General features: G+C 45.5%; 1 protein-coding gene across 1 annotated transcript in view; it reads right to left on the bottom strand.

The window, feature by feature from the left end:
* Positions 1-11,505: 11,505 nt before the first annotated feature.
* The window catches only part of spred2a (sprouty related EVH1 domain containing 2a), a 33,499-nt gene continuing 31,408 nt past the window's right edge, over positions 11,506-13,596 (bottom strand). The window contains exon 7 of the mRNA XM_028602875.1: positions 11,506-12,572. Coding sequence (XP_028458676.1) covers positions 11,916-12,572 — 657 coding nt within the window. The 3' untranslated portion in view covers positions 11,506-11,915. The remainder of the gene's footprint in view (positions 12,573-13,596) is intronic.

Genomic DNA, 13,596 nt, shown 5'->3' with positions numbered 1-13,596 from the left:
TCCTGTTTCAAAAGCCAATAGAAAAGTCAGCTGGCCGAGTCTCCAGAGGCTCTCATTCCCCCTGCTCTGGCCTTTCCCCCTGCTCTGGCCTTTCCCCCTGCTCTGGCCTTCCCCCCCCTCTCTCATTCCCCCTGCTCTGGCCTTTCCCCCCTCTCTCATTCCCCCTGCTCTGGCCTTTCCCCCTCTCTGTCATTCCCCCTGCTCTGGCCTTTTCCCCTGCTCTCTCATTCCCCCTGCTCTGGTGTTTCCCCCCCTCTCTCATTCCCCCTGCTCTGGTGTTTCCCCCCTCTCTAATTCCCCCTGCTTTGGTGTTTCCCCCCTCTCTAATTCCCCCTGCTTTGGTGTTTCCCCCCTCTCTCATTCCCCCTGCTCTGGTGTTTCCCCTCTCTCTCATTCCCCCTACTCTGGCCTTTCCCCCTCCCTCTCATTCCCCCTGCTCTGGCGTTTCCCCCCTCTCATAACCCCCTGCTCTGGCGTTTCCCCCCCTCTCTCATTCCCCCTGCTCTGGTGTTTCCCCCTCTCATTCCCCCTGCTCTGGTGCTTTCCCCCTGTCATTCCCCCTGCTCTGGTGTTTTCCCCCTCTCATTCCCCCTACTCTGGCCTTTCCCCCCCCCTCTCATTCCCCCTGCTCTGGCGTTTCCCCTCTCTCTCATTCCCCTTGCTCTGGTGTTTCCCCCCTCTCATTCCCCCTACTCTGGCCTTTCCCCCCCTCTCATTCCCCCTGCTCTGGCGTTTCCCCCTCTCTCTCATTCCCCTTGCTCTGGTGTTTCCCCCCTCTCATTCCCCCTGCTCCGGCGTTTCCCCCTCTCTCTCATTCCCCCTACTCTGGCGTTCCCCCCTGTCATTCCCCCTACTCTGGCCTTTCCCCATCTCTCTCATTCCCCTTGCTCTGGTGTTTCCCCCCTCTCATTCCCCCTGCTCTAGCCTTTCCCCCTCTTTCTTATTCCCCCTACTCTGGCCTTTCCCCCTCTCTCTTATTCCCCCTGCTCTGGTGTTTCCCCCCTCTCTCTTATTCCCCCTGCTCTGGTGTTTCCCCCCTCTCATTCCCCCTGCTCTGGTGTATCCCCCCTCTCATTCCCCCTGCTCGGGTGTTTCCCCCCCTCTCATTCCCCGTGCTCTGGTGTTTCCCCCCTCTCATTCCCCCTACTCTGGCGTTCCCCCCTCTCATTCCCCCTGCTCTGGCGTTTCCCCCTCTCTCATTCCCCTTGCTCTGGTTTTTCCCCCCTCTCATTCCCCCTGCTCTGGCGTTTCCCCCTCTCTCTCATTCCCCCTACTCTGGCCTTTCCCCCTCTCTCTTATTCCCCCTGCACTGGCCTTTCCCCCTCTCTCTTATTCCCCCTGCTCTGGTGTTTCCCACCTCTCATTCCCCTGCTCTGGTGTTCCCCCCCCCTCTCATTCCCCCTGCTCTGGTGTTTCCCCTCTCTCATTCCCCCTGCTCTGGCATTTCCCCCTCTCTCTGATTCCCCCTGCTCTGGTGTTTCCCCTCTCTCATTCCCCCTGCTCTGGTGTTTCCCTCTCTCATTCCCCCTGCTCTGGTCTTTCCCCCTGTCATTCCCCCTGCTCTGGTCTTTCCCCCTCTCATTCCCCCTGTAATGGCCTTTTACCCCTCTCATTCCCCCTGCTCTGTCGTACCAACATAAATGTAGCCTAATTACAGTACCTGAATCTGAACCTATTCGGTAACATTCCACCACTGCTCTTCTTCTTCTTCTTCTTCTTCTTCTTCTTCTTCTTCTTCTTCTTCTTCTTCTTCTTCTTTTTTCTAACCGGCAGAAATTCAAGATCCGGATAGAGGACCCCCCCCGGCGTAAACACATGGTGTTCCTGGGCGGCGCGGTGCTGGCCGACATCATGAAGGACAAGGACAACTTCTGGATGACCCGGGACGAGTACCAGGAGAGAGGCACGCGCGTGCTGGAGAAGCTCGGAGTCACCGTCAGATAAAACACCAACGTGGCAGCACGACTTTGCGTAAACATACAGTACAGGCCAAAAGTTTGGACACACCTTCTCATTCAATGCGTTTCCTTTTTATTTTCATGACTATTTACATTGTAGATTCTCACTGAAGGCATCAAAACTATGAATGAACACATATGGAATTATGTACTTAACAAAAAAGTGTGAAATAACTGAAAACATGTCTTATATTTTAGATTCTTCAAAGTAACCACCCTTTGCTTTTTTATTAATAAGGGAACAAATTCCACTAATTAACCCTGACAAGGCACACCTGTGAAGGTAAAACCATTTCAGGTGACTACCTCATGAAGCTCATTGAGAGAACACCAAGGGTTTGCAGAGTTATCAAAAAAAGCAAAGGGTGGCTACTTTGAAGAATCTAAAATATAAGACATGTTTTCAGTTATTTCACACTTTTTTGTTAAGTACATAATTCCATATGTGTTCATTCATAGTTTTGATGCCTTCAGTGAGAATCTACAATGTAAATAGTCATGAAAATAAAAAGGAAACACATTGAATGAGAAGGTGTGTCCAAACTTTTGGCCTGTACTGTACACGCCCACTTTCCTAAAGCCAAGTGGCGTGTTATGTGGACGCATTTTCAGCTATCCTCGTGTACGTCTATGCTGTTATACAGCGGATGTAAACATACCCACCACGTGGCGTCGCCACGTTATCGCAAGAACGTGACGTACTCTCGCGAGAACGTCACGCGTGTTGTCGGTACACGATCCGTTCTGCACATGCGCGAGATATTACTGTTTACGACACTGCACGATCTGTTCCACGCTAGCCTATGGCTAGCCTCCATTGGGAAGCTAACGTTAGCTTAGCTAACAGCTAATTCGGCTAACCGCTAGCTGACAGCTAGATTCAGTCTAAAATAACGTTAAGTCAAACTTAATGGGAGAAGCAGGCTACAGCTACATTAAGACTTTACAGTAATAACAATAAAGACGAGTATTAAGTGATTTGTATTTTAAATGAGCACGAGTAGAACTGACGTAACAGCTGTTATATATGTTAACGGTTATTTTTACCTTTTATTTTGAGGGTCTATTAAAGTTATTACATGCTGTCTCAGCTAGCGGTCAGCCGAATTAGCTGTTAGCTAAACTAACGTCGACTGGAAGCGTGGAACAGATCGTGCAGTGTCGTAAATCCTCGTACAACAGCGCATGCGCGAACATTTTGCACATGTGCAGAACGGATCGTGTACCGACACGCGTGTTAAAACATAAATAAAAAAATGGTTGGGTTTAGGAAGAGAACACAGGGTAAGGCTTTAGTAACACAAAAACACGGAAAAAAACGACAAAAACACGCTTAGGACAACAAGAAAATGGTTGGGTTTAGGAAAGAAACATCGGGGAAAGGCTTAAAAAGAGGAGAGCAGTGTTTCTCTGACAGACTGCTGTGTCTCCGTAGCTTTTATCATTCCCCCCTAACTGAATGGCTGGTCCTGGGTCAGATGTTTGGGGCGCAAAATGAAAACGCATCCTGTTTTTTAAGAAGTGAAGTGACCAGTAGGAAATCATTCCCTAGAAGGAGGAGGAGGAGAGGAAGGTGTGGATGAAGTCAAACAGTGTTAGTCGATGCTGCTGACATTTCTGGAACCGTAAACAATCTCATTGGTTGAGAAAAATCTCAGTGGGCGGAGCAAATATATATATATATATATATGTGTGTGTGTGTGTATATATATACGTAAATCAGAACTTCCCTGAAAAGACACAAACGATCTTTTGGGAAAATGGGATGCACCGAATCCAGATCTTTGGGGTGAATCCTGAATCTCACTGGTTGAGATTGTGCTGCCTCCTCCTCCCATCCTCAGTCCATGAACACAGTAAACACATGAATGAAGTAAACAGGGACTGTCCTTCCTTTGCCTTACCTGAAGTTGCTGCATTCTGGCTGCTGTCTGGAGATTCCTTCGTGCACAACTCGTATTCTTTCGGATGTTTCGTACCAGATGTTGTAATAGTGGCCATGTTGTGTGTAGTTTAGGGTCCTCGCCACCACCAGACCAATCAGCATTGATCAGATTGCACATGTAGCTGGACTTGAATGGCCTTCTTTTGACTGAAAGTACTGCCAAACAACTATTTCTGCTCACCAGATCCATGTCCACTTCCTCACAGCCTGCTGCTCACCAGATCCATGTCCACTTCCTCACAGCCTACTGCTCACCAGATCCATGTCCACTTCCTCACAGCCTACTGCTCACCAGATCCATGTCCACTTTCTCACAGCCTCCTGCTCACCAGATCTATGTCCACTTCCTCACAGCCTACTGCTCACCAGATCCATGTCCACTTCCTCACAGCCTACTGCTCACCAGATCCATGTCCACTTCCTCACAGCCTACTGGTCACCAGATTCATGTCCACTTTCTCACAGCCTACTGCTAACAAGATCCATGTCCACTTCCTCACAGCCTACTGCATTGAACGCTCCACCTACCTAAACACCTTCCCGTAATCAACGGCACCGTCACTACGGTGACCAGCGTGGCGCGCCGAGTGCAAGCGTAGGGTTCGGTTCCCTGGGAAAACATTCTAAGGTTCGGCAGAAACCCAACTCCGTCAAAAAGCCCAATATTCAGCCGAATCCAAACACCGAAACCTGGATTCAGTGCATCCCTAGAAAAGACACAAACCACCTTTTGGGAAGAGCTATAGCTGTAATACAGCTATTTAATGTATTTAAATAGCTGTAAAATCAAGCCTCAGCTGTTCAACCAATGAGATCGTTGTGGGATGTTTGTGCATCTTAAACACTGAATCTGCACTGATGCAGTGTGTGAGTGGGACATTTGAAGTTAGTCTTTTTCCATTCTTCCAGTTTTCTTTCTCCTCGTATCCACACCTCTCTCTCTCTCCTTCTCGGTCTCGGCTCTACCGAAGATGAATTTGTGGGTTTTTGGGGGATATAGGAGAAGGTGATTTCTGTGTGGGTTACTGAAATATAATTTGTAATATGATTAATAAGATCCAGGTGTCAGGAAATGGAGGCCACGTAAAAAGCTGGTATTTGTGGTTTTCCGTCTCGGTTCTTATGTGTATATTGGAGACATCATGGCTCACACACATATATAAATATAAATGTAAAATTTCTTCTTGACAAACAAGGTCATCAAGTGCCAAGTACTAGTAGTTATTCTTGCTGGGTATTATTTTTTCGGTCGTCCTTTTTTTAATTTTTGTTGCTAGCGTAACTGCCAACCGCTGATTTTAAATAAAGCGAAGTGATTTCTAGACGCCTGGTGTTCACTGTGTCTTCATGTCTGTTGTCTTAAAGGGGAACTATGCAGTGTTTTTTAGCTTAATTTACCTTAAAGGGATACGCCACCGTTTGTTGAAATAGTTCAACACAAAAAATGCGTTGTTCCACCTATCTACAGCTAGAGGAGACCCCACCTATCTACAGCTAGGAGAGACCCCACCTATCTACAGCTAGAGGAGACCCCACCTATCTACAGCTAGAGGAGACCCCACCTATCTACAGCTAGAGGAGACCCCACCTATCTACAGCTAGGAGAGACCCCACCTATCTACAGCTAGAGGAGACCCCACCTATCTACAGCTAGGGGAGACCCCACTTATCTACAGCTAGGAGAGACCCCACCTATCTACAGCTAGAGGAGACCCCACCTATCTACAGCTAGGGGAGACCCCACCTATCTACAGATAGAGGAGACCCCACCTATCTACAGATAGAGGAGACCCCACCTATCTACAGCTAGAGGAGACCCCACCTATCTACAGCTAGAGGAGACCCCACCTATCTACAGCTAGGGGAGACCCCACCTATCTACAGCTAGAGGAGACCCCACCTATCTACAGCTAGGGGAGACCCCACCTATCTACAGCTAGAGGAGACCCCACGTATCTACAGCTAGGGGAGACCCCACTTATCTACAGCTAGGACAGACCCCACCTATCTACAGCTAGAAGAGACCCCACCTATCTACAGCTAGAGGAGACCCCACCTATCTACAGCTAGAGGGGACCCCACCTATCTACAGCTAGAGGAGACCCCACCTATCTACAGCTAGGGGAGACCGGGATAAGCCCTATTTCAGCAAACGGTGGCGTATGCCTTTAACTGAACAGCTTCGGAGTCATTGGAGTGGTTATATGACTTTTTTTTGGGTTGAAGGGTGGTCGTCTCGCTTCCGGTGAGCAGAAAAACCAGCCTCGTAACTTTTGGGCCGGCGAGCAGAAGCCTGCAAATCCGATGCTGACCTCATGGCGTTCTCGCTGTTGCACGTGTAAGTATCTTTGGGACTAACTAAGTGTAATCTTTGTAGTTCTTTTTATTGAGGGTCAGTGTAACGCTTATCAGTTAAATTTTCTAAGCACAAACGGACATTTGGAAAAACATAAAAATGTGTTAAAATATCAATTTTTTTTTTCACCTTGACACATTAAAAAATTTGATCTTTAAACCGTTTTTCCAATTTTCTGTTTTTATTCAGAGGATCCGAAATTTAGAAAATTACAAAATTGCGTCTGAGCTCCAATTATTCATAATACTGCAATGGTATTCTCTTCCTCTACTTTGCGGAATATGCAGGTCATTAACTGCATATCAACAAAAAAAAAGAAATGTTTTTCTCTCCCTTGTTCCCCCTAGCGATGCGATTTTTTTGGTACCATGGTAGTATTGAATAATTGGAGCTCAGACACAATTTTGTAATTTTCTAAATTTCTGATCCTCAGACAGAAAATTGGAAAAACAGTTTAAAGATCCGATTTCTTTTAAATTTGTCATGGCGGGAAAATTGGATATTGGGGTACCTAAACCCAACTGTCCTGTTCTTCTTTTCCTAAACCCAACTGTCCCATTCTTCTTTTCCTAAACCCAACTGTCCCGTTCTTCTTTTCCTAAACCCAACTGTCCCGTTCTTCTTTTCCTAAACCCAACTGTCCCGTTCTTCTTTACCTAAACCCAACTGTCCCGTTCTTCTTTACCTAAACCCAACTGTCCCGTTCTTCTTTATCTAAACCCAACTGTCCCGTTCTTCTTTATCTAAACCCAACTGTCCCGTTGTTCTTTACTTTTTATAAGCCCACCCACCATCTTTTCCTAAACCTAACTGTGTCAAAAGTGACAACGACCAATAGTCCCGACCCAGCACATTTAGATAAAGCGCGTTTAGATCTGACACTAAAGGAGAGTTCTATCGTCTATAACAACGGCAAAGACACCTGACCAAGCGTCTGTATTTTAAGCGATGGGATGAGATGAGAATGTGTTGGACAAGTACAGCGAGGGATGACTGAATGAGGTCCAGCTGTGCATATTGTGTGTGTATTGTTGTACTACAAAAAAAACTATTTATCTGCACAAAACTTTGCTTTTTTCACATTTAAATCCGACATTCTGAGGCACGGTTTTGTGAATGTTACCTTCTTGTGTTCCTGGATTATTAAAGACTTGGAACCGCCGTCTTACTGGTCAGCCAAACTGGTTTATGTGTTCAGTTTGCTGGGAGGAAAGCAGAGCAGCATCCAGACCAGTGAAGTCCCTCTGCTGAACATTTTTACCAACAATTTAAATCATCTCACCACGTTGGATTATTTCTTCAAAGATCGTGTGCGTCCTAAAATATTTTAAAGGTCCCATGGCATGAAAATGTCACTTTAGGAGTTTTTTTTAACGTTAATATGAGTTCCCCCAGCCTGCCTATGGTCTCCCAGTGGCTATAAATGGTGATAGGTGTAAACCGAGCCCTGTGTATCCTGCTCTGCCTTTGAGAAAATGAAAGCTCAGATGGGCCAATCAGGAATCTTCTCCTTATGAGGTCATAAGGGGAAAGATCACCCCCCCTTTCTCTGCTTTGCCCGCCCAGAGAATTTGGCCCACCCATTAGAGAGAGAGAGACATCATGGCTTTCAAACGAGCAAAGTGGCAGTTGGTCAAGACCACACCCCCACCCTCCGCCTTATAAAAGAGACTTTAGATACAGTATTAGGGGACCACTAAGGCCTATATAAAAGCATCCAAAGAGCACCATCTCATGGGACCTTTAAGGTTGAAATGTTTTGCGGCTGCGCTTCTCTCTACAAACACGACAACATTCATACTGACATCTCACGGCACTGAAAGAAATGACGTAATCAAGCCTTAAAAAGACAAGTGTAAAAATATAAAAGTACCTTTTTTTATGTTTCATATGTTTTTTTTATGGAAAATGTATATTCTTTGTTTTCAGTTTTTTTGTGAGAATTGGAAGCCATATGGTCGCCAATATCACAAAAGATCTGTTGATACAAAGTTTTTTTTATCCTCTTTGTGGAAATTGAGGACGAGACAAACGACAAGAACAAAATCACAGCCTGGCCTGGGTTTCCCATGAGTCCTTGCTGCTGTCTCTGCGTCACCTTCTTAGTGCTTTCCATTGACCATGCGTCATTGAAACGGCCCATTTGTGTGACGTCCTGTTGTGTTCTTTAACCCCCCCTCCTCAATGTAGCACAAGTAGACTTAATATGTCACTGTATTCCGTCAGATCGTTCATAGATTTCGACGTTTCCGACTACACTTGAAGGCAGCTTCATTTCCCGGAGAAAGAGAAGAGACGAGAGAAACATAGCGAGTGCTTTGTTGTTGCAGGAAAAAGCTGTCCGCTGTTCCCCAAGCTCCCGGGCAGTTCAGAGCTTGTGTTTGGTGTTTTTAAAACGTTCTCGTGGCAGAGATAGAGGCAGTGATGTTTCCTGTTTCCTGTACGGGTCTGATCGGCTGCAGTGTCTCCCCCCTTGAGGCAGCCTACACCAGTGTTGGTCATCTTACTTTAAAAAAAGTAATTAGTTACAGTTACAAAGGACTTATCCCAAAAAGTAATTGAGTTAGTAACTCAGTTACCACATTGTTAAAGTAATTAGTTACTCAGCAAAGTAACTGTGAAGTTGTCTTTTATGTTCTATAACACTATTACGTTCTGTAACATCTTTATCGTCAAACATAGCGTGCATGTTAACCCTCATGTTGTCCTCGGGTCAATTTTGACCCGTTATCAAAATGTCTTTATCAGAAATATGGGTTTCTTTTTAACCAAATTACCCAAAAATAATACGGATGTTTCCCTACAACGCTCTTCGCAAGTACAATTAATGATCACTATACTTTTATTACATTTTGAGTGTTTTCCTAAATTATATAGCATTTGAAAAAAATTTAAACGGTTTCTAAACCGTATTCGGACTAAACTTTTACACACACACCAGTCTGTGATTATCCGTCAAAGTACTTTACTCTAATATTAGTCAAAATAATTCATAATTTCTGGGGTTTTTTTATACTAAAGAAATTCCAAAAATGAGTGTAAGAGTAATGGCAATAAGTTGGTGAGTGGCGCGTATACAGTACTGGTAGTAGTGGACAAAAGCGTCAACAGTCAAAAAAGGGACAACAACTTTGAAAAAAGGTAGAGAAAAAAGTGACAAAAAACCATACACATATATATAATGGACCAACAGACTCTGTTGTTCTGGACGGAGACCAAAAAAGGATATTAGAAGCACTTTTCCGGTGATCTCTTGCTTTACTGAGCAGCCTCCAACTGAGCTTGAAGACGTAGATGTGACGTGAGCAACCTGTCTGAAAGTGTGAAGTCTTCTGGTAGCTGTGACAAGAGAAATCTCAATCATTCCCAATCTTACAGAGACGGAGAGTGTAGGTATATGTAAGGAGATAACATAGACACAGGCTAATTACTGATCACTAACATGCTAGTTAACATTAGTAATTAAACCTAAACAGATAATGGAAGTCCAAACTGCCTGTGAGCTTCTCCTGTACTATACGGTAATTCCTCTACTGTGTGACAGTAAGTCTCGTGGTTATGACCCAATCGTTAGCCTATTTTTATAAAAGCGTCTGCTACGGAGCCATAACGTGAGCTACAAGGTAATGGAGCCTTTTATACATTGTCGTGTTTCTTTAGAAATAAACAACGGACAAATAGAGTCTTTAAACGCTTCAGATGTAAAGTTATTCGCCGTCAAAGTGGCGCCAAAATGAATGGGAGTCAACGGGATGCTAACGGGAGGTGATGGCTTGTTAGCATCAAAATGGCGCCATAGGAGGTTTGAGTTCTGAAGCAAAGCTTACCCCCCCTTGGAAAAAACCCCGACATAAAACATTTTAAAGAAAGTGTCATAAAAATGTAAAAAAAGGGTTAATTTTCTATTTTGACATGAGAGGACAACACAAGGATTACATAAACATTTTCGCCTTTAATTTCAATGAGCGAGAAGTAGTGCCGGTACTTCCAGTTCGAGAATGCTACCTTTAAAATGTCCCTGGCTCGTGTTTAGTGGTAGTCAGAGCGTGCAGTGAGACCAAATTGTAGTAACGCGCCACTTTACATTCTCAGTAACGATAACGGCGTTGCAACGATGGGAAAAGTAATTAATTAGATTACTCCGTTACTGAAAAACTAACACCGTTATACTTAAATGTAAACTGTTACTCCCAACACTGGCCTACACGCACCACTCCGATTCAAAATGAATGGAAAGACCTGCATTTTTGCGCAGGCAGTGTGAATGAAGCCTTAGCAACACCCGTTGATAAGAACGCATTACACAGCAACATGTCAACAGATAGAAGATGGGACAGGACTGTGTGCTAATAACTAGAGATGCACCGATTACAACTTTCTAGGCCGATTCTGATTTTAGCCGATTCTGATTTCATTTTTTTTCTTACCACTTTACAGCACACACACAAATATTTATTTTCTATCTTTTCTTTAATAGAACATTTTGCACAGAACATCGAAAATGTTGTTGAACAGATAATGGATCACTATAAAATAGAACTATATAAATTACTCCTGGTGTGGGACATCCACACACATCTAAAGAGCAACGTTGGAACCATTTCCTTCTTCTCACATCCAATATCACACTAACAAAAATGTGATTTGGGGTTTTTGGTGTGGTCCCTCCACGCCCGACTGTCTCCTTGCTAGTGTTGGGCATCGAGAACCGATTCCTAATCGGAATCGTTTCAAAAATTACGATTCCATCGGAATTGTTTCTTTGTTGGAATCGTTTTGGAATCGTTTGGAGGATTTGGTTTCAAATCCGATCATCACTTTCAAATTAAACATTCGCAAGTTTGGGTTTCCGTAGCGGCCAGGTGCTCTAGCGTGGCTTTATTTTACTTTGAAAAAGCCCCCGTAAAACTGCAACCCACCTTTGAATCAAAATAAAACTTTCCTCTTATTTGTGAAATAAGCATGTGACCCGTTTCAACTCCACCACTCAAAGAATCGGAATCGAGAATCGATGAGAACCGGAATCGAAAGGAAGAATCGGGATTGGAATCAGAATCGTTGAAATCTAAACGATGCCCAACGCTACTCCTCGCAGGTGCTGCATGTTGCAAACTTGTTATCTTCTGCTCACACGCTGAGGAATGTCCAAACAGCCGACATGTTGCAGGTTAACTCACCGGGAAAATGGACTGTTCTTATAGAGAGCTTTTCTAGTCTCATCGACTACTCAAAGCGCTTTAACGTGGTACAGGAACCATTCACCACACACACACATTCATACACCGTATGCGCAGCATCGGGGACAACTCGGGGTTCAGCCTCTTGCCCGAGGACACTTTGACATGGGACTGCAGGGCCAAGGATGGAACCACCAACCTTCCGATTGGCAGGCAACCCCTCTACCACTCGGCCACAGCCTCAGACTGACCTGGCCGGTCACGAAACCCGCCCAATTCCGGCCTGTCGGTGCATCTCTACTAATAACTGTCCGTTACTGCAGCTTCCACTACTGATGTTGATGCACAAGGGGGGCAGCCACGTTGGCGTTTGACCTCTGTGGGGGTATACTGCGAGGTTGTCCCGGCTTCCCGAAGTTCCCCAGACACGTCCCCTTTCCTTTTTTTTAGACCTCGAGCGCAATTGAAATCCGGCACGATCAGCCCACCGCTTTGTGTCTCCCGCCGCAGCATCGGCAGGCCACGCCGCAGCGGTAGCACGCCCTGAGCGGCGCGTAGCAGCACATGCACGGCGCCAGCATCGACAGGGCCGCCAGAGCCGTCCAGCGCAGGCAGAGGCGCTCGTCGGTGGCGTCGCACGAGCACGGGTCCGAGTAGTCCCCCTCGGGGTCCGACATGCAGTGGTACAGCAGGCTGTCGGCGCACCACATGAAGCTGACCCGCCTGATGCAGGTCTGGACCGGGTCGGGGGCTTCCTGGCAGCGCCCGCGCCCGTTGTCCTCGTGGTTGAACATGTCCCGGCAGTAGACGCAGCGGGAACGCTCGCCGTCCCGGCTCCGCCTCTTGGCTTCGGGCCTCGTCGTCGGGACCTCGCGCGGCTGCCTGGTCACCGCCGATCTGCGCTCCTGGCAGCCCGGTTTGCCGTCGCAGCTCAGCGGGTACGGGTGGGCTTGGTGGTTGTGTTTGGGCGGCTCGCTCTTGGCGAAGTGTATTACGTGGTGGTTGTCGGGCGGGTGCCGGCCGGCGAGTTTTGCGCGCGCGGAGTTGGCGTGGCGGTAGTCCTCGTAGCCGGTGAGCCAGGATCGCTCGCGGGGGTTGATGCGTACGATCTCTTCCTCCTCCACCTGGAAGCTGACCTGAGACACAGAGGAGATAGAACGGTTTAAAGACTTTATTCTTGGCGCCTCGGTAGCTCACCTGGTAGAGCAGGCGCCCATATATAGAGGTTCGACTCCCCCTCTCTCTCCCCTTTCATGTTTTCAGTTGTCAGTTGTTATATATATATATATATATATATATATATATATATATATATATATATATATATATATATATACAGTACAGGCCAAAAGTTTGGACACACCTTCTCATTCAATGTTTCAATTTATTTTTTCTGTTTGACTATTTACATTGTAGATTCTCACTGAAGCCATCAAAACTATGAATGAACACATGTGGAATTATGTACTTAACAAAAAAGTGTGAAATAACTGAAAACATGTCTTATATTTTAGATTCTTCAAAGTAGCCTCCCTTTGCTTTTTTTGATAACTCTGCAAACCCTTGGTGTTCTCTCAATGAGCTTCATGAGGTAGTCACCTGAAATGGTTTTACCTTCACAGGTGTGCCTTGTCAGGGTTAATTAGTGGAATTATTTCCCTTATTAATAAAAAAGCAAAGGGTGGCTACTTTGAAGAATCTAAAATATAAGACATGTTTTCAGTTATTTCCCACTTTTTTGTTAAGTACATAATTCCATATGTGTTCATTCATAGTTTTGATGCCTTCGGCGATAATCTACAATGTAAATAGTCATGAAAATAAAGAAAGCTGTGAATGAGAAGGTGTGTCTAAACTTTTGGCCTGTACTGTTTATATATATATATTTGCTGCTCTTTGGATGCATTTTTTTGAAATACGCCGCACTTTCGCCGCATAAATTTCGCCGCAGATTTCCGCGCAAAATATGCGGGGCTTGCATGATTTCATAATCTCCGCATTTTCGTTGCAATCACTTTTTTTTCTCTTTTTCATCAAACTGCAATTTTTGCAAGTTCCCACAATTTCATCGCATAAAATTGCATAAATATCCCGCATATTTCATCACATTTTTTAAGAAAAGCTGCCGCATAATCAAGCATTTTTGCCCAGCAACAGTCA

Source organism: Perca flavescens, chromosome 2 (assembly GCF_004354835.1).
Source record: "Perca flavescens isolate YP-PL-M2 chromosome 2, PFLA_1.0, whole genome shotgun sequence".
Taxonomy (NCBI): domain Eukaryota; kingdom Metazoa; phylum Chordata; class Actinopteri; order Perciformes; family Percidae; genus Perca; species Perca flavescens.
The sequence above is the reverse complement of the archived record's forward strand: the minus strand, read 5'-3'. Positions and strand labels throughout refer to the sequence as shown.